Source organism: Capricornis sumatraensis, chromosome 1 (genome assembly GCF_032405125.1).
Source record: "Capricornis sumatraensis isolate serow.1 chromosome 1, serow.2, whole genome shotgun sequence".
In the NCBI taxonomy this organism is placed as follows: Eukaryota; Metazoa; Chordata; class Mammalia; order Artiodactyla; family Bovidae; genus Capricornis; species Capricornis sumatraensis.
The window spans coordinates 91,600,039-91,623,428 of record NC_091069.1 but is presented as its reverse complement, the minus strand read 5'-3'; the positions used below and the strand labels follow the sequence as shown (position 1 = coordinate 91,623,428).

General features: G+C 39.9%; 1 protein-coding gene and 1 pseudogene across 2 annotated transcripts; one reads left to right on the top strand and one right to left on the bottom strand.

Annotated features, from left to right (window-relative positions):
• Positions 1-4,499: 4,499 nt before the first annotated feature.
• On the bottom strand, positions 4,500-18,495 carry DPY30 (dpy-30 histone methyltransferase complex regulatory subunit). Of its 2 annotated transcripts, none has more exons than XM_068980333.1 (5): positions 18,428-18,495; positions 18,118-18,189; positions 17,985-18,032; positions 6,832-6,974; positions 4,500-4,805 (listed from the first exon to the last, which is right to left on the bottom strand). In XM_068980333.1, exons 2-5 carry the CDS (start codon positions 18,151-18,153, stop codon positions 4,733-4,735), a joined length of 300 nt encoding a protein of 99 aa, XP_068836434.1. In that variant the 5' UTR covers positions 18,154-18,189; positions 18,428-18,495; the 3' UTR covers positions 4,500-4,732. The 2 variants fall into 2 exon arrangements, with proteins under 2 accessions (XP_068836434.1, XP_068836441.1); XM_068980340.1 differs by lacking the exon at positions 18,428-18,495 and adding an exon at positions 18,289-18,399.
• On the top strand, positions 8,922-10,938 carry LOC138090849 (transmembrane protein 33 pseudogene; annotated as a pseudogene).
• Positions 18,496-23,390: the final 4,895 nt, after the last annotated feature.

The window sequence follows — 23,390 nt, the reverse complement described above, 5'->3', positions numbered from 1 at the left end:
ACTCCAGAGATTTTAAGCAAGTGGATTCTCAGAAGTAGTCATTTACACCATCCATCTTTTTCCCCTTTATGTATCAGGCCTATTTGTTAATACCTTTTCGGAATCCAGTCCAGGAACATACCTGGCTACAATATTTAATGCAGTCCCTACAACCATTCTATCATGTTGCTAATGGGAGGTTATCAGTCTTAAAATCTCCTATGTGTGTGTGTACGCTCATTTGTGTCTGAGTCTTTGTGACCCCTTGGACTGTAGCCCACCAGGCTCCTCTGTCCATGGGATTTCCCAGGCAAGAATACTGGAGTGGGTTGCCATTTCCTCCTCCAGGGGATCTTCCTGACCCAGGGACTGAATCTTCGTCACCTGTGTCTCCTGCATTACAGTTGGTTTCTTGACCCACTGAGCCACCTGGAAGGGCCAAAATCGCCTATACCTTTTCCTAAATGAAATTTAAACAAAGGTTCAATATTCTCCCAATAGGCTCATCAGAATTAGGAAGACAGTTTAGTTTCCTTCTACTAAAACTTATATTTTTTTGGCCCCAGCATGTGGGAATCTCAGTTCCCTGACCGGGATTAAACCTGTGCCCTTGGCAGTGAGAAAGTGAAGAGGAACTAAAAAGCCTCTTGATGAAAGTAAAAGAGAGTGAAAAAGTTGGCTTAAAGCTCAACATTCAGAAAACGAAGATTGTGGCATCTGGTCCCATCACTTCATGGCAAATTGATGGGGAAACAGTGGAAACAGTGTCAGACTTTATTTTTTTGGGCTCCAAAATCACTGCAGATGGTGATTGCAGCCATGAAATGAAAAGACGCTTACTCCTTGGAAGAAAAGTTATGACCAACCTAGATAGCATATTCGAAAGCAGAGACATTACTTTGCCGACTAAGGTCCATCTAGTCAAGGCTATGGTTTTTCCAGTGGTCATGTATGGATGTGAGAGTTGGACTGTGAAGAAAGCTGAGCACCGAAGAATTGATGCTTTTGAACTGTGGTGTTGGAGAAGACTGAGAGTCCCTTGGACTGCAAGGAGATCCAACCAGTCCATTCTGAAGGAGATCAGCCCTGGGATTTCTTTGGAAGGAATGATGCTAAAGCTGAAACTCCAGTACTCTGGCCACCTCATGGGAAGAGTTGACTCATTGGAAAGACTCTGATGCTGGGAAGGATTGGGGGCAGGAGAAGGGGATGACAAAGGATGAGATGGCTGGATGGCATCACCGACTTGATGGACTTGAGTTAGAGTGAACTCCAGAAGTTGGTGATGGACAGGGAGGCCTGGCATGCTGCGATTCATGGGGTCGCAAAGAGTCGGACAGGACTGAGCGACTGAACTGAACTGAATTTGGCAGTGAAAGCGCAGAGTCCTAAACACTAGACCAACAGGGAAGTCCCTGTTTTTCCAATTTAAGGTCTCTATATCCTTTGGGAATCTATTCCTGATTTACTGTACTGGTCCTCTCACTTACCCACCTTTTTCAGGAAATTCACTCCATAGGATATTACTCTATTATTGTACTCTATTACTGTAAAACTTGCTTACTAAACATTATCTTCCTAATCAAAGGATAGGAATTGTTTCCATAGTATAATTGTCAGCTACATGTGAAATACCTCCTCGAAGTATAGCAGAAGCTTGCTTAAGTGATTCCTATTTAACCAGCTTACTGGAGTAAAGTGATGTTCTCCACCTCCACAGTAAATACACTGAACCATGTCCACCACAAGCTGAATTCTTAAAGCTGGTAGATTACACTTAGGAAATTCACACTGTTGCAACTCTTCTCCCAGGTGTATGTGCATCACTAACAAGGCTTAATCACATTCTCCAACCTATTTATACCAGATGTACAAGGTACTGCTATTACATAATAAAATATTACACAAGCCAATGAAATAGAAATACATAATGCAAATAGTATTAGTACAAAAATTAGGTGAAATGCTTTGGACTCAATAAAAACAATTGTCAAATGAGAAGCAAATAAGGTGACCAAAGGCAGGAGGAAAAAACTCATGAAAAAAGGGTCATTATACACTTAACACCTTAAGGCATGAAGATCTTATGTCTAAGAGCTTACTCTACTTTCAAAAAATCTGAAACTGCATACATTATAGGAGTGGTTTGTGGAAGAAATACAGAATTCCAATCAAAGAATCCATACCCAGAGCAATGGCTGAAATCAAAAATATTACCAAGTTAATAACAGATTAAGATAAAAAAAAACTATCCAGTGTCTTTTATGATTCCTTATTATGACTCCTTCTTTTAATCTACCAACCAGATAAGAGGGTTTCTATTGTACACACATACAGACAGGCTGACCTGAGGGCAATACAGCTTTAAGGGGAGGGAGCCAATACAGCATTTAAGCTGGGTTTGAATCTCTGCCCCGAACTTACTTCCCCTGTAACTTTAAGCAAGTTAATGAAATCTCACTTTTTTCACCTAAACCTGCATCACAGGGTTTTGAGGATTAAATAACAATTCATGTATTTAGAATGGTGCTTGGCATATGGAAAGCGCTAAGTAGGATGTGCACTGCCAGCAAGACACGCCTATTCTCAGCCCTTACTGAAAAAGGTATCAACTTTAAGACTGAATAATTTAAGCCCTATCTTGAAGACAACTCAGTAGAACACTAAAAGTAATGCAGTGCTAGGCAGAGTACTGAATTACTTCTAAGTAGTCGCTAACCTAAGGTGGTATGAGAATGCCTTAGAGTTTCTCTCAAATTGAGAAGCCCAGGCTCTATCCCAGTTGCATCAGGCTCTCCAGGGTCCAGGCATCCAGAGAGATAACAGATATAATTTCTATTTATACTTTTAATATATTTTTTATATATTTATATATGAAAAATTTCACAAGTGGCTCTGATGTGAATCGCTGATGGACTGTTGAAACTATTTATGCTTTAATAAAAGACTAATTAGTACTTATAGGGAATATAGTGAAGTCGCTCAGTCGTGTCCGACTCTTTGCGACCCCGTGGACCGTAGCCTACCAGGCTCCTCTGTCCCTGGGATTTTCCAGGCAACAGTCCTGGAGTGGATTGCCATTTCCTTCTCCAGGGTATCTTCCCAACCCAGGGATGGAACCCGGGTCTCCCGCATTGTAGACAGACGCTTTACTGTCTGTGCCGCCAGGGAAGTCTGAATTAGTACTTACTCAAATTTAATAAGGCAGATTAACATATTAATCAAATCACCAAAATAAATTTAGTTAAATTAATACTTGCAAAAACTATAGGCAGTGTATGAGTCCAGTATTTCCAGGTTTTTCCCATTAAACCTATCAACCCACATAGATACATCAAAACTATATCACCTCCCCAAGTGTCACTCCTTTTTTGCTATATTAAAGAGAACTTTAAAGTTTTTGCTGTATTAAAGAGAACTGCAAGACATACCATGTCAGCATTACATTTCTAACTCTGCCTTCACATGTTTAGTTAGCTTGGAGACATGTCTCTAACATGCTTCCAAAGCAGGGTTTCTCAACCTTAGCACTACTGACATTTTGAGCTGGATGATTTGGGGGAATGCGTGGGACACCCAGGCTGTCTGTGCATTAAGATTATTTAGCAGTGTTCCTGGCAATTATCCACTAGATGCCAGTAGAATCTCACCTTACTCCAGTTATGACACCAAAATGTTTCTGGACATCCCCTAATGTCCCTTGGGAAAGGAGGGGAGACGGGTGCGAAATCACTCCCAGTTGAGAAACCACTGTTCTAGTGAATGTTTTTCCTGCCTGGCTCTCTGCAGACAATTTTCTCTTTTCTGAGCTAGTTCATTACCTCAATTTCTTCATACAGGACAAAGTGAGCAGACCTGAAAAACAAAAAAAGGACTAGCTGGTGTTTTTTAATTGCAAAAAGAAGCAGTATGTTAACTAGCCCAAGAACTTCTCACTTAGCTATCAGCAACACATTGGTAGAACTGGGTCTCAATGCCCATTCAAACACTTACCAGCTGTGTGGCTTTGAGCAAGTCACTTAACCTCTCCCAATCAGTTTCATCTGCAAAATCGGAATAACAAGATCTACTTTGCAGAGTTGCTACATTAGAGATAATTTAAATAAAGTAATTCTGCACCTAACACATAGTAGAACTATAATAAATGATATCTACTATTAATACCATAAAGGTTGATAGCACCGAAGGATATTGTACACCCTCTGCAGTACTTATAACACCACTCCAAATTTATCGTGTGTTAGAATCACCAATGACATTTGTTAAAAACTGAAGATGCCCAAATCCTAGTCTCTCAGAGATCCAGAAACAACACTAGAAAAACTGGCTGAGAGTTTTTTATATTCTAATTGACTATGGTGTATTTTCACACTGTTGTAAAACTAGGCAACATGCTAAGACTCATGGGAGTAAGTAATACATGAAAACAATTGAACCGCATAAAATATTTGCACATAGAACAAAAACTACTGTAAAACAATGATGTTTCAACAGTTTATTTTGAAGGTCACTTTAAAAACAAAGTTAAAGACAATCTGAAAAAAAATTGCACGGAACACATTTATTAAATAAGTTGTGATTAAATCAATAAGGGAAATGATGTCTTCTTCTGCAACTCCGAAATAAGTTCTGTTGTCCTGAAGGTTCTTATTCTTCCAAAAAGGGGGGGAGGGGGGAATCATGGCAATTAAAGCTGCCTCTTAATCATGTAAATCTACAGTAGAAACCAAATTTGTCTGTTCTTCCCAATAAGTCAGTTTCGATCTTCAAACTGTGCCTTGTTTTTTAAAAGATATGATGCTAGAAATTCAATGGGATTTGGTGGTCTGTAAGGGAAAAGAAATCCACATTTTAGAAATTTACATTCTAGATGTATTAAATGTATTGTTCCATAAAATCTTTTCTTTTTTTTTGGCTGCACCATATGGGATACAAGATCTTAGTTCCTGGACTAGGCATTGAACCTGTACCCCTGCAGTGGAAGCACAGAGTCTTAACCCACTTGATTGCCAGGAAGTCCCTTAAACATATTTTAAAATTAAGCAGCGGGTAGGAGGGGGAGCTGGAAGAAGGCGGTCAAAAGGTACAATACTCCAATTATAAGTACAAGGGATGTAATGTGCAACATGACCATAGCTGACACTGCTATATGATATACAAGAAAGTTGCTAAAAGAGTAGATCCTAAGAGTTCTCCTAACAAAAAGATGTTTTCTTTTTTTTTCCACTGTATCTATATATGAGATAATGGATGTTAACTAAACCTATGTGGTAAACCACCATGCTATATACTTTAAACAGTGATGTATGTCTATATTTTTCTCAATAAAACTGGAAAAAAATTTTAATAAAATGTTATTTCACATTTATCACCTTTACATATGTTCTTTTTGCTGATAAAACAGGTCCAAAAATGAAAAGTTGGGGGAACATCTATTTTAAACTCTACTATAAAAAAGCATATTTAGAACTGATTTACAATAATCTCTAAACATTCTCTTAGCACTTTAAATAGCCTTTTGAACTAACTAGACAGAGACACGGAGAAGGCAACGGCAACCCACTCCAGTACTCTTGCCTGGAAAATCCCATGGACGGAGGAGCCTGATAGGCTGCAGTCTATGGGGTCGCTAGGAGTCGGACACGACTGAGCGACTTCACTTTCACTTTTCACTTTCATGCATTGGTGAAGGAAATGGCAACCCACTCCAGTGTTCTTGCCTGGAGAATTCCAGGGACGGCATAGCCTGGTGGGCTGCTGTCTATGGAGTCACACAGAGTCAGACACGACTGATGCGACTTAGCAGCAGCAGCAGCAGACAGAGACAATACTTGTTACGTAATAATCTGATGGATTATTTTGCTAAAATGCCTTACAATAAATGCAAAAACTTGCATTTATTAATAGAATATTACTTTAATAAAACTTTTTCAAACTTTATTCTTCTAGAATTTAAAGTAATATTTAGAATTTCCAATATACTGGCCTTCTTTTACAGTGTTCATTATTAGTCTTTTGAGAAAAATATCCAAGCAAGAATACTGGAGTGGGTTGCCATTTCCTTCTCCAGGGGATCTTCCCCACTCAGGGATTAAACCCACAATCCCATTTCTCCTACATTGGAGGGAAGGTTCTTTACCACTGTGCCACCTGGAAGCCAGTTACACCCAGTAAATATTGACTAATATTAACTTACAAAAAAAATGTCTTATTGATTTACTTAAATCAATAAGATTTACTTAAATCAATTATTTACTTAAATAATTTAGGTAGACTTACCAGGGAAAAAACATGTACAGAACAGAGAAAAAATTGTAATCTTGCTAACAAAAAAATGTAAAATAAAACAACTTGGTAAAAAAAAAAGTTTATAACACACGTGTAGCTAAGGCTATGATGACACTGGAAGAATCTTAAGTATAAACTTTTCAATGGAAATATATTATTATGGGTCAAACACCATAAAAATAGTCATGTCATTTGAAATAGTAAACCAACTCTTGGGTGTTTATCATAAGGAAGTAATTAAACAAAAACAAAAGGAAATGAAAGCAGATAAACTACCTGGTGACCAACAACAATAAAGGAAATTGGACTTAAATGTTCAAAAATGAGACATAAAATTACATGTATACCATGATTACAAATATGCACATAGGATCTAAGACTAGTAGAAAAAGAAAATGTCTGAACTGAGGTTATGTCTGACTCCTTTTTAAAAAATCTTTAGTATCTATAAGTTCCTTATACAGTAAAAAAATAGCTACACATAATTAATGATATTTCAACCAGGGAAGTTTTTATTTTGCTTTCTCTGGTAAGCCCATTTGCAGACAGATACTATTATCTTACCTTTCCTTTGCAAGTACAGCAAGTCCTTGTAATAAGATAGGCACAACTGTCTGATCCAGATAGGCACGAGTTGGCAAAGACTGGAGATCCACTTTCTGTTTTGATGACTTTTCTGCGTTAATTTTCTCATTTTCTACTATCCTCTAGAGAATTTTTTTAAAAAAAGGCATAAATATTAAAACCGCAAATCTCTCTGCCAAAATAAAATCAGACTCATTTCTAAATGTCATTCAAGAATTTTTCTGAAGGCACCATAATATCTCATCCTTTTAATGTCCTATCTCCAGATGCTACACTTACTTTCTCTTTGCCTTTTTTAGGAGCAAAAATAAGTCCTTTTTCTTTGAGAATACCTTTTTACAGTGTGCTTCAAAAAAATCTGGACATGACACTAAGTAGCACTGAATCACAGTGAGAAAACTAGTTCTGTTTCAATTTCTTCATCACAGGTAATATCAAAGACAAAGTCTCAGTTTGATCCTAAGATGTCTCTAACACTTCTGTAACACTTGCTAACCTCCCTTCTTAAGACAGGGAACAGGTTTCAGGCTCAGAGGCTTCAACAGGCAACAGAGTCTAGCTAAAATATATTACCTCTGTTTTGTAGTCTCTTTTGTATTCCCTGTTTTCATTTTTATAGTTACCTCTACCACAATGAGAATGCTTTTCCATTTATGTTTCTTCTTAAAATAAATGCATCTGATTTTTACAAGTAAATTTAAGAAAAAATATTAAGTAAAAATAGCCAAAAAACAGAAGAAATGACTAATATGGGAAAGATCATTACTGTGATACTAAATAATGTTTAGAAAATGATGACTTATACTTCCTTCACCTAAGAATCTCCACGAGAAAATTCAGGCCTTTCATATAGATTCATCTGATATCCAGAGTATCAAAAACTGCTTTACTAAAAAGCTGTGCCTTCTGAAAATCTACCATTTCAGAAGTTTAGAAATAAGTGGCTATCTCAAAAGTCAAAACACTATTAAGAGCACTTTTATTTAAAGAACTGTTGTTCCAATCATACCAGAACGGATATAAATGAGTCAATAATTATAAAAACAATTTTTCTATACTTAGTTTTTTTAAAGAAAATTTTTTATTTTGTAAAAACTGGGAAAAAACTTTAAGCATATAACATACATACCATGCTTTTCAAAACATTTGCCAGAACTATCAGATAACTTGTCTAGTTTTGTTTATGATTTTTCAGTCTAATTTTTGGACTTAATAAAAATAATTATATATGCTAATGAATGGAATAGCTATTTGCCCATGAATTAAGGAACTTCTTGTTCATCAGTAAATTTCAACAAATATATGATAAAAACTAGTCATTTACATGACATCCCAATATCTCAACAAAAAACAGCAATACGTAAGCAACTCTAATAAGATCCTAAAATGAGGTCCTTGACAAGTTCTCTCACTTATATCATTTAAACATTCACTAAATACTTACTATGTACTGTAATGTTTAATTTTAGTACAGTCAAAATTCTAAATTAATCTAAAAAAATTTACAGTTGACCCCTGAACAACATGAAGGTTTGGGGCACCAACGCATTCTGCCCAGCCAAAAACCCACCTATAACTTACAGTTGGCTCCTCCATATCTGTGGTTCTGTATCTACAGTTCTACATCCTTGGGTTCAACCAACTGGAAATCACGCAGTATACTACAGTATTTACTACTGGAAAAAAAATCCACATTTAAGTAGACCCACACAGTTCAAACCTGTGCTGTTCAAGGGTCAAATGTGTATCCAAACTAACACACATACTCATAACAGATTAAGCTTTTAAGAGTGTGGAACAGTGACCACAAAAATGGGGAAAAGTAAGGTGAATCCTATGATTGCCACGCTTATTGCATCCTGCCTAGAGAACTTACAATGATACCCAGGAAGAAGGAACCAAGAAGAGCGCTGCAGTCTCCCTAAATTGAGAAGACAGAGTTGAAAAGTCAGAGACATCAAGGGAACTAGAAATCACAGAGTGCTAAGAGGACAGTTTCACAGAAGGGAGTTGATCAGAAAGAGACAAAGAGATCGTCCCCCACTTTTCAGGTGTGTACTAGTCAGAGCATGAGTGTGAGGGAACTACCCAAGGCCAGAAGAAAAAGCCACTTGGAAGAAGCACATGGCACAATCCCCAGAGCTTCACAGGCCAGGAGTAGTTCATGGTCCTATGACCTAGATGAAAACCTCGTAATACATAAAGCATGGGGCAGAATACACAAGGAAGAAATGAAGCATGAACTAAAGGCCAGTGGGTTAGTCACTCAGTCCTGTCCGACTCCTTGTGATCCCATGGAGTGTAGGCTCCTCTGTCCATGGAATTCTCCAGGCAAGAAAACTGGAGTGGGTTGCCAAAGGCAAATCTGGTCCCACCTAAAAAAGCTTAAAGGCAAACTTCAAAAGGATCAAAATGTTCCCAAATAACTTGACCATGTCCCAGAACAAAGCTCAAGGTTTGAAGAAATGCAAAAACAAATGCACCAGCACCCAACAAAGTGCACAGAGCAAAGCCTTCAGTAGAAATTACCAGACAGACCAAGAAGCAGGAAAAAAGCACCCATGATGAAGAGAAAAACCAATTCACAGAAACAGACTCAGAAATGATACAGAGAGCATTGGCAATGCCATTAGGCTAGTTATTATAATATATTCCATATGTTAAAGAAGACAGAGGAAAGAATGAATAAATTAAGCTAACAAAATACTTGAAAATATTTGAAAAAATGTCTGAATTTTCAAATATCATTAAAACTCTAAATGCAAAGATCCAAGAAACTCAATTCTAAGCACAAGAAACATTAAACAAAAAATTATGCCAAGACACATCAAAATCAAGTCATCTAAAACTAGTAATAAAATCTTAAAAGCACAAAGAGAAGGCATTTAAATATGGAGGAGCAAAGAGAGTAGTGATAGAACACTTTTCATCAGAAACAACATCAGCCAGAAGACAGTAAAGCATATCTACACTCAGCAAATATATCTCAAAACAAGGGGAAAATAATTATACTTTTTAGACATTCAGAGCCTTAAAGAATTCCTTACCAGCAGACCTCCACTACAAGAAACACTAAAGAAAGCCCTCCAGGAGGGTGGGAAATGATGCCAGATGAGAAGCTGGATCTACACAAAAGGTTGGAGAACCCAGAAATAATATCTATATGGATAAACGTGACTCCTTCCTCTTAATGTTTAAATCTCTTTTAAAGAGATAATTAGAAGTGAAGGGAACACTTCCGGGCTCCGCAATCACCTGGAGCAGGCGGCATTAGGTTGACCCTGCTGGGCCTCTTTCTGTAGCTCCGCCTTTGCTCTGGTCTTTCTGGAAATCTTGCTGGTGCCGGACAGCCTCCCAGACGCGTGTGAGGGACCCCCATAGTGCGTACATTCCACGAACGGACCCCAGGGCAAGGGCACAGTGCAAGTCTTGACGGCCAGTGAACCGAAGACAACAATGTGGCTTTCTGGCTTGTTCACTTTACTGTTCTGTTTCTTTGCGCTGCCTCTTGATGGGCTGCATGAAGCGGCACGCTGTTACCAACGTGCTTTGCTGGCAAGTGCTCTGACCAGTGCTCTAGGGCTGCACAAAAGATGATTTGCTTCCAGTTAAGCAGAGCATTCCTGGCCTGAGCTTTGTTAGGGGACTGCTGGCGCTACCTGTTGTATTCACTCATCTTTGTCAACTCCTCCAGTTACAATTAATATTCTCCCAGTCTTGTTATTTTCTTGGCTTCATGCTGCCACATACTGGAAAAAGGCAGTGCAAAGGGTTCAAATAGATTATCTCTACTGAGACCTCTCATCCATAAATTCAGCACTAATCAACAGAATATTCTGAAATTCATTGCTTGTCATTAAATAATCTTGATGTCTGCTACAGTTTTTATGCTTTTTTAGTGGCCAAGAAAGTCTGCTCCAGCTTTTTATATACTATAAATTCCTTAATACTGCTCTCAAAGAAATCCATATTGTAGAGGACGTTAACAAATTGAGGGCTGTTGTTGAATATCTAATAATGAAACCTGCTTGCCCACTGTTTGTGAGAAGACTTTGTCTTCAGAGCATTGCAGTAACACTTGAATAGTTTACCATCCAGCAAAGTTATATGTAATATAAATGAGTATTATTAGCAGCTGGTACTTCTGTTGCTGCTGCTAAGTGGCTTCCGTCGTGTCCGACTCTGTGCGACCCCATAGACAGCAGCAACCCACTAGGCACCTCTGTCCCTGGGATTCTCCAAGCAAGAACAATAGAGTGGGTTGCCATTTCCTTCTCCAATGCACGAAAGTGAAAAGTCAAAGTGAAGTCGCTCAGTCATGCCTGACTCTTAGCGACCCAAGGACAGCAGCCTACCAGGCTCCTCTGTCCATGGGATTTTCCAGGCAAGAGTACCGGAGTGGGTTGCCATTGCCTTCTCCTGGTACTTCTGTTAGAGATGGTTAATTCCAGGTGTAAAACTGCCCTCAATGCAATTTACATAAATGGATCTCAAAAGAATAATAATCCTTTTCCCAGCATGCAAAATCAAACTTTTAAACACTGAGGAACTTTATTGTAACATGTAAGTAAGTTTAAATCTTGTGACAAATGTATCAAAAATTCTTTAGACTAGTGTGCCTTAATCATGAAGTACATCTATTTCTCTTGTAAAAATAGCTCTAAAAATTGTTTTCATCTAATTGGTAACCTTAATTTGTATCTGGCATGAGTTGATTATGGTTATATTAACATGTAAATTCAGCATATTTTGAGACAGTATTCTTTTGCCATTCAGTAATTTTGAGTGATTTTAACAAAAACATTTCCCACTATGTTTAATTTCAAATTTTTTCTGAACCAACCAAGTGCTGCTTGGTTAGGACAGATTTATTTTGGATGTATCACTATAATAGGAATTCTATATGTATCTTATGCTATGATCCTCCAAATTTTTATTTTCATAATTACTTCTGTGGCTTTGAAGATTTTTTTTAAAAGGTCCCAGGATAAGCTTGTTTGTTAGCCAACTGGGTAAATATCTGTGGTCACCTAGCATTTTACATTCCAGAGCAGTAGTCAAGACAGTTTTCCTTTCAGAGACCCATTGAGTAACATTTCTCAAATACAAAATCCTTCTTTTTAAGAAATGTGCACACACAGGTTTTAGTAGTTTACACAATTATTCAGATCAGATTCTTGACTAAGAGTTTTCTCAGTTTCCTAGGCCTAAATTTTCACAATTACAGCAGTGCAGATGCCTTTTGAAAGGCATCTAACTGAAGATTTAGCATATGACTGAACTTGGTATCTGTTCTAAAATAATAATGAAGATTATGTATCAGTTCAGTTCAGTCGCTCGGTTGTGTCCGACTCTTTGTGACCCCATGAATTGCAGCACACCAGGCCTCTGTCCATCACCAACTCCTGGAGTTCACTCACCATCGAGTCGGTGATGCCATCCAGCCATCACATCCTCTGTTGTCCCCTTCTCCTCCTGCCCTCAATCCATCCCAGCATCAGAGTCTTTTCCAATGAGTCAACTCTTCCCATGAGGTGGCCAGAGTACTGGAGTTTCAGCTTTAGCATCATTCCTTCCAAAGAAATCCCAGGGCTGATCTCCTTCAGAATGGACTGGTTGGATCTCCTTGTAGTCCAAGGGACTCTCAAGAGTCTTCTCCAACACACAGTTCAAAAGCATCAACTCTTCAGTGCTCAGCTTTCTTCACAGTCCAACTCTCACATCCATACATGACTACTGGAAAAACCAAAGCCTTGACTAGACGGACCTTTGTTGGCAAAGTAATGTCTCTGCTTTCGAATATGCTATCTAGGTTGGTCATAACTTTCCTTCCAAGGAGTAAGCATCTTTTAATTTCATGCCTGCAATGTGGAGCCACCCAAGACGGGTGGGTCATGGTGAAGAGGTCTGACAGAATGTGGTCCACTGGAGAAGGGAATGGCAAACCACTTCAGTACTCTTGCCTTGAAAACTCCATAAAAAGGCAAAATGATAGGATACTGAAAGAGGAACTCCCCAGGTCGGTAGGTGCCCAATATGCTACTGGAGGTCAGTGGAGAAATAACTCCAGAAAGAATGAAGGGATGGAGCCAAAGCAAAAACAATATCCAGTTGTGGATGTGACTGCTGATAGAAGCAGGTCCAATGCTGTAAAGAGCAATATTGCATAAGAACCTGGAATGTCAGGTCCACGAATCAAGGCAAATTGAAAGTGGTCAAACAGGAGGTGGCAAGAGTGAACACTGTTATTCTAGGAATCAGCAAACTAATATGGACTGGAATGGGTGAATTTAACTCAGATGAACATTATATCTACTACTGCGGGCAGGAATCCCTCAGAAGAAATGGAGTAGCCAACATGGTCAACAAGAGAGTCCAAAATGCAGTACTTGGATGCAATCTCAAAAACGACAGAATGATCTCTGTTCATTTCCAAGTCAAACCATTCAATATCACAGTAATCCAAGTCTATGCCCCAACCAGTAACGCTGAAGAATCTGAATTTGAACGGTTCTATGAAGACCTACAAGACCTTTTAGAACACCCAAAAAAGATGTCCTTTTCATTATAGGGGACTGGAATGCAAAAGTAGGAAGTCAAGAAACACCTGGGGTAACAGGCAAATTTGGCCTTGGATTGCGGACTGAAGCAGGGCAAAGGCTAATAGAGTTTTGCCAAAAGAACGCACTAGTCTTAGCAAACACGTTCTTCCAACAACACAAGAGAAGACTCTACACATGGACATCACCAGATGGTCAACACCAAAATCAGACTGATTATATTCTTTGCAGCCAAAGATGGAGAAACTCTATACAGTAAGCAAAAACAAGACCAGGAGCTGACTGTGGCTCAGATTATGAACTCCTTATTGCCAGATTCAGACTTAAATTGAAGAAAGTAGGGAAAACCACTAGACCATTCAGGTATGACCTAAATCAAATCCCTTATGATTATACAGTGCAAGTGAGAAATAGATTTAAGGGACTAGATCTGATAAGAGTGCCTGATGAACTATGGATGGAGGTTCGTGACACTGTACAGAAGACAGGGATCAAGACCATCCCCATGGAAAAGAAATGCAAAAAAGAAAAATGGCTGTCTGGGGAGGCCTTACAAATAGCTGTGAAAAGAAGAGAAGTGAAAAGCAAAGGAGGAAAGGAAAGATATAAGCATCTGAATGCAGAGTTCCAAAGAATAGCAAGAAGAGATAAGAAGATTATGTATACTTGCCCATCAAATCTGATTTAAAAGATTTAATTAGTGAAGTCACTCAGTCGTGTCTGACTCTTTGTGACCCCGTGGACTGTAGCCCACCAGGTTCCTCCGTCCATGGGATTCTCCAGGCAAGAATACTGGAGTGGGTTGCCATTAATAGGAAGGTTTATAGGAAAGGTTATTGATTGGGAATGGGGCCAGAGGAGGAATTAAGAGGTAAACAGTGTACATTTCTATTTTGCAATTCAGAGATAAGTTTGGGGGAATTGGATGTACAATCCAACTGTGATTGAGTTGTATGTTTAATACATTTGTTAAGCTTCCATCAATTTCTTTATAAAATTCATTCTGATCTTTATTACTGCTGTTTAAAACATTGCAAAATGTTAATACTGAGTAATGTAATGGTTTTTGTAACCAATATTCTTCTGTGTATGTAACTTGGATTTCTCAAATACACTCAGTGACTTATCAGTAACATCAGTTTTCTTTTTATTTAACTTTTTGATCCACAGAAATGTGATACTTACTTGATAGCTCAACTGTAGCCAGCTATTTTTGTAATTTTTAAATATTTATCTACAAAGTTAGAGAATGCTCAAACTACTGCACAATTGCACTCATCTAGTGATGAGTGATGCTAGTAAAGTGATGCTCAAAATTCTCCAGGCCAGGCTTCACCAATACGTGAACCGTGAACTTCCTGATGTTCAAGCTGGTTTTACAAAAGGCAGAGGAACCAGAGATCAAATTGCCATCATCCGCTGGATCATGGAAAAAGCAAGAGAGCTGCCGAAAAACATCTATTCCTGCTTTACGGACTATGCCAAAGCCTTTGACTATGTGGATCACAATAAACTGTGGAAGATTCTCAGAGAGATGGGAATACCAGACTGCCTGACCTGCCTCTTGAGAAACCTACATGCAGGTCAGGAAGCAACAGTTAGAACTGGACATGGAACAATAGACTGGGGCCAAATCGGAAAAGGAGTACGTCAAGGCTGTATATTGTCACCCTGCTTATTTAACTTCTATGCAGAGTACATCATGAGAAACACTGGGCTGGAAGAAGCACAAGCTGGAATCAAGATTGCCAGGAACAATATCAATAACCTCAGATATGCAGATGACAGCACCCTTATGGCAGAAAGTGAAGCAGAACTAAAGAGCCTCTTCTTGAAAGTGAAAGAGGAGAATGAAAAAGTTGGCTTAAAGCTCAACATTCAGAAAACGAAGATCAAGGCATCTGGTCCCATCACTTCATGGGAAATAGATGGGGAAACAGTGGAAACAGTGTCAGACTTTATTTTTCGGGGCTCCAAAATCACTGCAGATGGTGACTGCAGCCATGAAATTAAAAGACGCTTACTCCTTGGAAGGACAATTATGACCAACCTAGATAACATATTCAAAAGCAGAGACATTACTTTGCCAATAAAGGTCTGTCTAGTCAAGGCTATGGTTTTCCCAATGGTCATGGATGGATGTGAGAGTTGGACTGTGAAGAAGGCTGAGTGCCAAAGAATTGATGCTTTTGAACTGTGGTGTTGGAGAAGACTCTTGAGAGTCCCTTGGACTCCAAAGAGATCCAACCAGTCCATTCTAAAGGAAATCAGCCCTGGGTGTTCTTTGGAAGGACTGATGCTGAAGCTGAAACTCCGATCCTTTAGCCACCTCATGCGAAGAGTTGACTCACTGGAAAAGACCCTGATCCTGTGAGGGATTGGAGGCAGGAGGAGAAGGGACGACAGAGGATGAGATGGTTGGATGGCATCACTGACTCAATGGACATGAGTTTGAGTAAACTCCAGAAGTTGGTGATGGACAGGGAGGCCTGGCATGCTGTGATTCATGGGGTCGCAGAGTCGGACATGACTGAGCGACTTAACTGAACTGACTGAAGTTAGAGAAGCCCATTAATTTCAGTTGATTGTGGAGGGAATAAAGTCTCATTATTATTATGTAATCTGATGGTTTCAAAAATTAAATTTTGTAGAGCAATAAAGTAACTATAATATTAAGTAAACAATTTAAAAATTTTTAAATAAAAAGGATAATTGACTTTTTAAAGAAAAAATAAAAACAACCAATTGCAGGGTTTATAACATATGCAGAAATATAATATGTGATAACAACAATATAAAGGCCTGGAGAGAGAAAATGGAAGGATACTGTTGTAAGGTCTTTATACCATACGTGAAAAGATATGATACCACTTGGAGGTAAATTGTGGGAAGTTAAACTTCTGTACAAGTCCTAAAGCAACCACCAAAAAAATTATAAGTCAATAGTCAAAATAAAATCAAATTCTAAAGAGAAAAGCAACAGCTGTAGAACAGTGACTTCCAGACTTTGAGATACCACAAACAAGTAAATTAACAATAACATATTGAAAGAAGGGACTAACAAGATTGTTAACTTTATTTAACCAAGTAAAACCTCACAAAGAAGCATAATTATTATTTTACTATCACCATGAACTCATAAAAGAACAGGCATTTCAAAATTATGCAAGTAAGAAAACCAATCAAAAAAAAAAAAGAAAACCAATCACCAAATAATGTAGCACCATCATTCATTCACTCCACTTTCCTTTTTTCTCACTGTACTATGGAAACTGGTCTGAAGGTTTGAAAAAATATATTTGTTATCACTGTATCATGGCTCTGCCTCCATATACAAGCACCAACAACAAAAGACTGCACTGATGCCTAAAAACAATCCTCTTAAATGACTAAAACACTAAGCAGCATAGAGTATCTTCATCTGATTCAGCATAGCAGCTCAATTAAAAACTACATCATGAAGATTCAAATTCTCTTAACCCTGATATCAAACCAATAAATAATCAATTTACAGGCACAGAGAAGTCACTCCACATGACAGGGAATTCTGGAGTTGATCAAGATGAGCAATATAATTTAATCCCACCTCAAAAATGTCAGCCTGCCTAGGTTTAAAACACAGTTCACTTTCTTCCTGGTGAACTTAGACAAGTTAGTCAACTTCTCTGAGCCTTGCAAGATGGAAAATACACAAAAGTTACTTAGCGCTAATACTAGTAGCTATTACTATTATTACTGTACTTGGAAATGCTCCTGCCCTCATTTATCCATACTTAATTACTGATATCTTTCTTTCCCCCATAAAACACATACACTTTCTCTATATTCCTCACCAATTCCACCTGCTGCTGCTGCTGCTAAGTCGCTTCAGTCGTGTCCGACTCTGTACGACCCCATAGACGGCAGCCCACCAGGCTTCCCCGTCCCTGGGATTCTCCAGGCAAGAACACAGGAGTGGGTAGCTCTGGTTAATTGAACTGTTCTAGCACTCATTTACAAAGTAACCTCTTCTTTTAGAAAGTAACCTCTTAAAACCTGCATGAAAAAGCTCTATAAAAGTATACTCGTTTTGTATACGGTTTTGCACACTTACTCTCTAAATTCAGGTTTAACCATGTAAGGCAAAAACAGTGTCTACTACCTGTGTTATAGCTTCCAATGTCTCCTGCCAATGAACTCTGCAAAGATATCAACCTTGACTAAATGCTGACTTCACCAGCACACTATCTGCTACAAAAACAATGGGTTTCCTAATTGTAATGTGCAGTTTTTCCACTGCAATATTCCAACAGAACATAAACAGCCACCAACCAAAACGATTCTGACAATCTCCATTAGTAATATGTTTCTTTCTCTATATCAAAGTTCAACCTCTGGACTCAGCTAGTATGTACGTCTACATACCACGAAGCATTAGTGCTGCTAATAAAATAAGCTGCCCATAATTTGACACTATTTGGTTCATGATGATAAAGTTTTCCCTTGTGCAAAGCAACCTAGCAAAAATGGATCCCAAGTTTTCTGCAGCTCTTAAGAGACGCAAAGATATGGCATAGGAACTGGGCAAGTTACCTCGACGTTGTCTGTGAGACCATATTCAGAGTGGGGATTTTCTGCAACCTAGAAAACAAAACACAAGTCACAGAGGCATCAGCCACTCTTCCTTGCTGCACACCGCCACCCTAAATCCAGGGCCTCCTAGTACCTGCGTCTGTCCCTCCAGCATCTGCTCTGGCTCCATGGCTGACCCTGCAAGTCACACTCCCCGGATACCAGTCTTGGAAAACAAGAAAAACCGTGAGTTACCCGGGAGATTTTAAGATGAAGACGCCAGGATGGAGCCCAACCCAGTCCCGACCCCGCCCCTCACCCCCACCTGGGCGCGGGAGCACCCCGAGCTGTAGAGGAGCAGGATGGGACTGTCCACGACCGGGCGCCCGCATCAGGTCCGGTAGCTCCGCGGTACTCCCAAGAACCTAGAAGAGGTGGGGAAAAGGGGAAAGGGAGCTGATTACCCGCGCCCAAGCCGTTCGTTCTTAAGAGCCCTGCACCGCTGCAACTCCCAGCACAAACCGCTTCCGCCGTAAGTGGCGGATGTCGCACGACTGCCGCGCCTGCGCAGAACTGTACAGCCGGGCCCGAGCTGGGAAGGACCCGGAGGGTTGCAAGTATAACGTGCTGTCTACGATAAGCAGCGTCCTGACCAAGGTGTGGCCCGCAGTTTGCGAAACAATCGTTCCTTGACCTGCCTACGCTGAGCAGCCGCCACCCCACCTGCAGACCCAGTGAATAGACCAGCTATCGGGGTTCGGCCCGGCCATCCCTCAGTGCTGCCTGAAATCTGCCGAAGCTCTTCTTCGCGGAACCGAAAAAAATTGCTGAATAATTCTTACGGAAAAAATATCAGACCGAAATTCAACAAGCCGGAAAAGAATATCAGTTCAGTCGCTCAATCGTGTCCGACTCTTTGCGACCCCATGGATTGCAGCACGCCACGCCTCCCTGTCCATCACCAAATCCCAGAGTTTACTCAAACTCATGTCCATTGAGTGGGTGATGGCGTCCAACCATCTCATCCTCTGTCACCCCTTCTACTGCTTTCAATCTTTCCTAGCACCAGGGTCTTTTCAAATGAGTCAGTTCTTCGAATCAGGTGGCGAAAGTATTGGAGTTTCAGCTTCAACATCAGTCCTTCCAATGAATATTCAGGACTGATTTCCTTTAGGATGAACTGTTTGGATCTCTTTGCTGTCCAAGGGACTCTCAAGAGTCTTCTCCAATACCACAGTTCAAAAGCATCAGTTCTTCGGCGCTCAGCTTTCTTTATAATCCATTTCTCACATCCATGCGTGATTACTGGAAAAACTAGAGCTTTGACTAGATGAACCTTTGTTGGCAAAATAATATCTCTGCTTTTTAATACGATGTCTAGGTTGGTAATAACTTTTCTTCCAAGGAGCAAGTGTCTTTTAATTTCATGGCTGCAGTCACCATCTGCAATGATTCGGGAGCCCGAAAAAATAAAGTCTGTCACTGTTTCCCCATCTATTTGCCACGAAGTGATGAGACCCGATGCCATGAACTTTGTTTTCTGAATGTTGAGTTTCAAGCCAACTTTTTCACTCTCACTTTCATCAAGAGGCTCTTTAGTTCTTCACTTTCTGCCATAAGGGTGGTGTCATCTGCATATCTGAGGTTGTTGATATTTCTCCTGGCAATTTTGATTCCAGTTTGTGCTTCATCCAGCCCAGTGTTTCTCATGATGTACTCTGCATATAAGTTAAATAATCAGGGTGACAGTATATAGCCTTGACATACTCCTCTCCCAGTTTGGAACCAGTCTGTTGTTCCATGTCCAGTTCTAACTGTTTATTCCTGACCTGCATACAGATTTGTCAGGAGACAGGTCAGGTGGTTTGGTATTCCCATCTCTTTCAGAATTTTCCACAGTTTGTTGTGGTCCACATAGTCAAAGGCTTTGGCATAGTCAATAATGCAGAAGTAGATGTTTTTCTGGAACTCTCTTGCTTTTTTGATGATCCAGCAGATGTTGGCAATTTGATCTCTGGTTCCTCTGCCTTTTCTAAATCTAGCTTAAATATCTGGAAGTACACAGTTCACATACTATTGAAGCCTGGCTTGGAAAATTTGAGCATTACTAGCATGTGAGATGAGTGCAACTGTGTGGTAGTTTGAGCATTCGTTGGCATTGCCTTTCTTTGGGATTGGAATGAAAACTGACCTTTTCCTCTCCTGTGGCCACTGCTGAGTTTTCCAAATTTGCTGGCATACTGAGTGCAGCACTTTCACAGCATCCTCTTTTAGGATTTGAAATAGCTCAACTGGAATTCCATCACCAACACTAGCTTTGTTCGTAGTGATGCTGCCTAAGGCCCACTTGACTTTGCATTCCAGGATGTCTGGCTCTAGGTGAATGATCACACCATCGTGATTATCTGGGTTGTGAAGATCTTTTTGTACAGTTCTTCTGTGTATTCTTGCCACCTCTTCTTAATATCTTCTGCTTCTGTTAGGTCCATACCATTTCTGTCCTTTATCAACCCCATCTTTGCATGAAATGTTCCTTTGGTATCTCTAATTTTCTTGAAGCGATCTCTAGTCTTTCCCATTCTATTGTTTTCCTCTGCTTCTTTGCATTGATCACCGAGGAAGGCTTTCTAATCTCTCCCTGCTATTGTTTGGAACTCTCCATTCAAATAAGGATATCTTTCCTTTTCTCCTTTGCCTTTAGCTTCTCTTCTTTTCTCAGCTATTTGTAAGGCCTCCTCAGACAACCATTTTGCCTTTTTGCGTTTCTTTTCTTGGTCTTGATCCCTGCCTCCTGTACAATGTCACGAATGTTCATCCATAGTTCTTCAGGCACTCAGTCTATCAGATCTAATCCCTTGAATCTAGTTGTCATTCCCACTGTATAATCATAAGGGATTTGATTTAGGTCATACCTGAATGGTCTAGTGGTTTTCCCCACTTTTTTCAATTTAAGTCTAAATCTGGCAATAAGGAGTTCATGATCTGAGCCACAGTCAGCTCCCAGTCTTGTTTTTGCTTACTGTTTAGAGCTTCTTCATCTTTGGCTGCAAAGAAGATAATCAATCTGATTTTGGTATTGACCATCTGGTGATGTCCATGTGTAGAGTCTTCTCTTGTGTTGTTGGAAGAAGGTGTTTGCTATGACCAGTGCATTCTCTTCACAAAACTCCATTAGCCTTTGCCCTGTTCATTCTGTACTCCAAGGCCAAATTTGCCTGTTACTCCACGTATTTCTTGACTTCCGATTTTTGCATTTTAGTCCCCTATAATGAAAAGGACATCTTTTTTGGGCGTTAGTTCTAGAAGGTCTTGTAGATCTTCATAGAACCGTTCAACTTCAACTTCTTCACCATTACTGGTCAGGGCATAGACCTGGATTACTGTGATATTGAATGGTTTACCTTGGAAATGGACAGAGATCATTCCGTCATTTTTGAGATTCCATCCAAGTGCTGCATCTCAGACTCTCTTGGTGACTATGATGGCCACTCCATTTCTTCTGAGGGATTCCTACCCGCAGCAGTAGACATAATGGGAAGAGGAACTGTTTACAGACCTATAGCTGCAAGTGGCGGGGTCACAGTTTGAAACCCAGACACTCTGGCTCTAGCGTTCATGACTTTAACCACTGCTATAAAGAGGAGAGTGAAAAAGTTGGCTTAAAGCTCAACATTCAGAAACCTGAGGCATGGCATCCGGTCCCATCACTTCATGGGAAATAGATGGGGAAATGGTGTCAGACTTTATTTTGGGGGCCTCCAAAATCACTGCAGATGGTGACTGCAGCCATGAAATGAAAAGATGCTTACTCCTTGGAAGGAAAGTTATGACCAACCTAGATAGCATATTCAAAAGCAGAGACATTACTTTGCCAACAAAGGTCCGTCTAGTCAAGGCTATGGTTTTTCCAGTGGTCATGTATGGATGTGAGAGTTGGACTGTGAAGAAAGCTGAGCGCCAAAGAATTGATGCTTTTGAACTGTGGTGTTGGAGAAGACTCTTGAGAGTCCCTTGGACTGCAAGGAGGTCCAACCAGTCCATTCTGAAGGAGATCAGCCCTGGGTGTTCTTTGGAAGGAATGATGCTAAAGCTGAAACTCCAGTACTTTGGCCACCTCATGTGAAGAGTTGACTCATTGGAAAAGACTCTGATGCTGGGAGGGATTGGGGGCAGGAGGAGAATAATTGGGTGTTGTTTTTGCTTTGGCTCCATCTCTTCATTCTTTCTGGAGTTAGTTCTCCACTGATATCCAGTAGCATATTGGACACTATGACTTGGAGAGTTCATCTTTCAGTGTCCTACCTTTTTGCCTTTTCGTACTGTGTATGCGGTTCTTAAGGCAAGAAAACTGAAGTGGTTTCCCATTCCCTTCTCCAGTGGGCCACATTTTGTCAGAACTCTCCACCATGACCCATCCATCTTGGGTTGGACCTGACATAACCTGGTTGCATCAGATGTGAGCTGGTGGTAGTTAATCCCACCTGAATTGCATGATGGCTATGCAGTGGGACTGGAGAGGTTTTCCCAAGGGAAAACCTTAGAATGACTAGGAAGAGGGAAGAAAGGGAATGAATTTGAAGAGTTAGCCAAAAAATATTCACTATCATGTATTCTGAAAGGAGTTCATACTCATTACAAGCTTACGACAAAAGAAATGGAATGACAAGAGAATGACACGACAGTTATACTTCTGGGATTTTATCCCATAGAACACAAGGATACAAAGATACTTACTATAGCACAGTTTTTAGTAGGAGAAGATTGGGAATAGATTAAATTATGATATCTCAATACAGTGGACTACTGTGCAGCCATTGAAAAGAATGACGTAGATCTACGGTGCTGTTGTTGTTAAATTGCTAAGCCATGTCCAACTCTTTGTGACTTCTTGGACAATAGCCTGCCAGGCTCCTCTGGCCTCCACTGTTTCCTGGGGTTTGCTCAGTTTCATATCCATTGAGTCGGTGATGCTATCTAACCGTCTCATCCTTGTCATCCCCCTCTCCTCCTGCCCTCAGTCTTTCCCAGCATCGGGGGCTTTTCCAGTGAGTCAACTGTTCACCTCAGGTAGCCAAAGCAATGGAGTATCAGTCCTTCCAATAAAGATTCAGGGTTGATTTCCTTTAGGATTGACTAGTTTGATCTCCTTGCAGCCCAAGGGACTGTCAAGAGTCTTCTCCAGGACCACAATTTAAAAGCATCGATTCTTCAGCACACAGCCTTCTTTATGGTCCAACTCTCACATCTGTACATGACTATTGGAAAAACCATAGCTTTGACTATATGCACCTTGTTTGGCAAAGTGATGTCTGCTTTTTAATGTCTAGTTTTGTCATAGCTATATAAACCTACATCTATAGCTACTGGCATGTTAAACATATTCACAACATAATTTTATCTGAAAACACATGTTGTAGGAAATCTATG

Coding starts and splice junctions, on each gene's coding strand:
- DPY30 (XM_068980333.1), bottom strand. CDS start 18,153: ATGGAGCCAGAGCAGATGCTGGAGGGACAGACGCAG. Junction 18,033..18,117: donor TGCTGGAGGGACAGACGCAG/GTACTAGGAGGC, acceptor TTTGTTTTCTAG/GTTGCAGAAAATCCCCACTC. Junction 6,975..17,984: donor GTCTCACAGACAACGTCGAG/GTAACTTGCCCA, acceptor AAAATTCTCTAG/AGGATAGTAGAAAATGAGAA.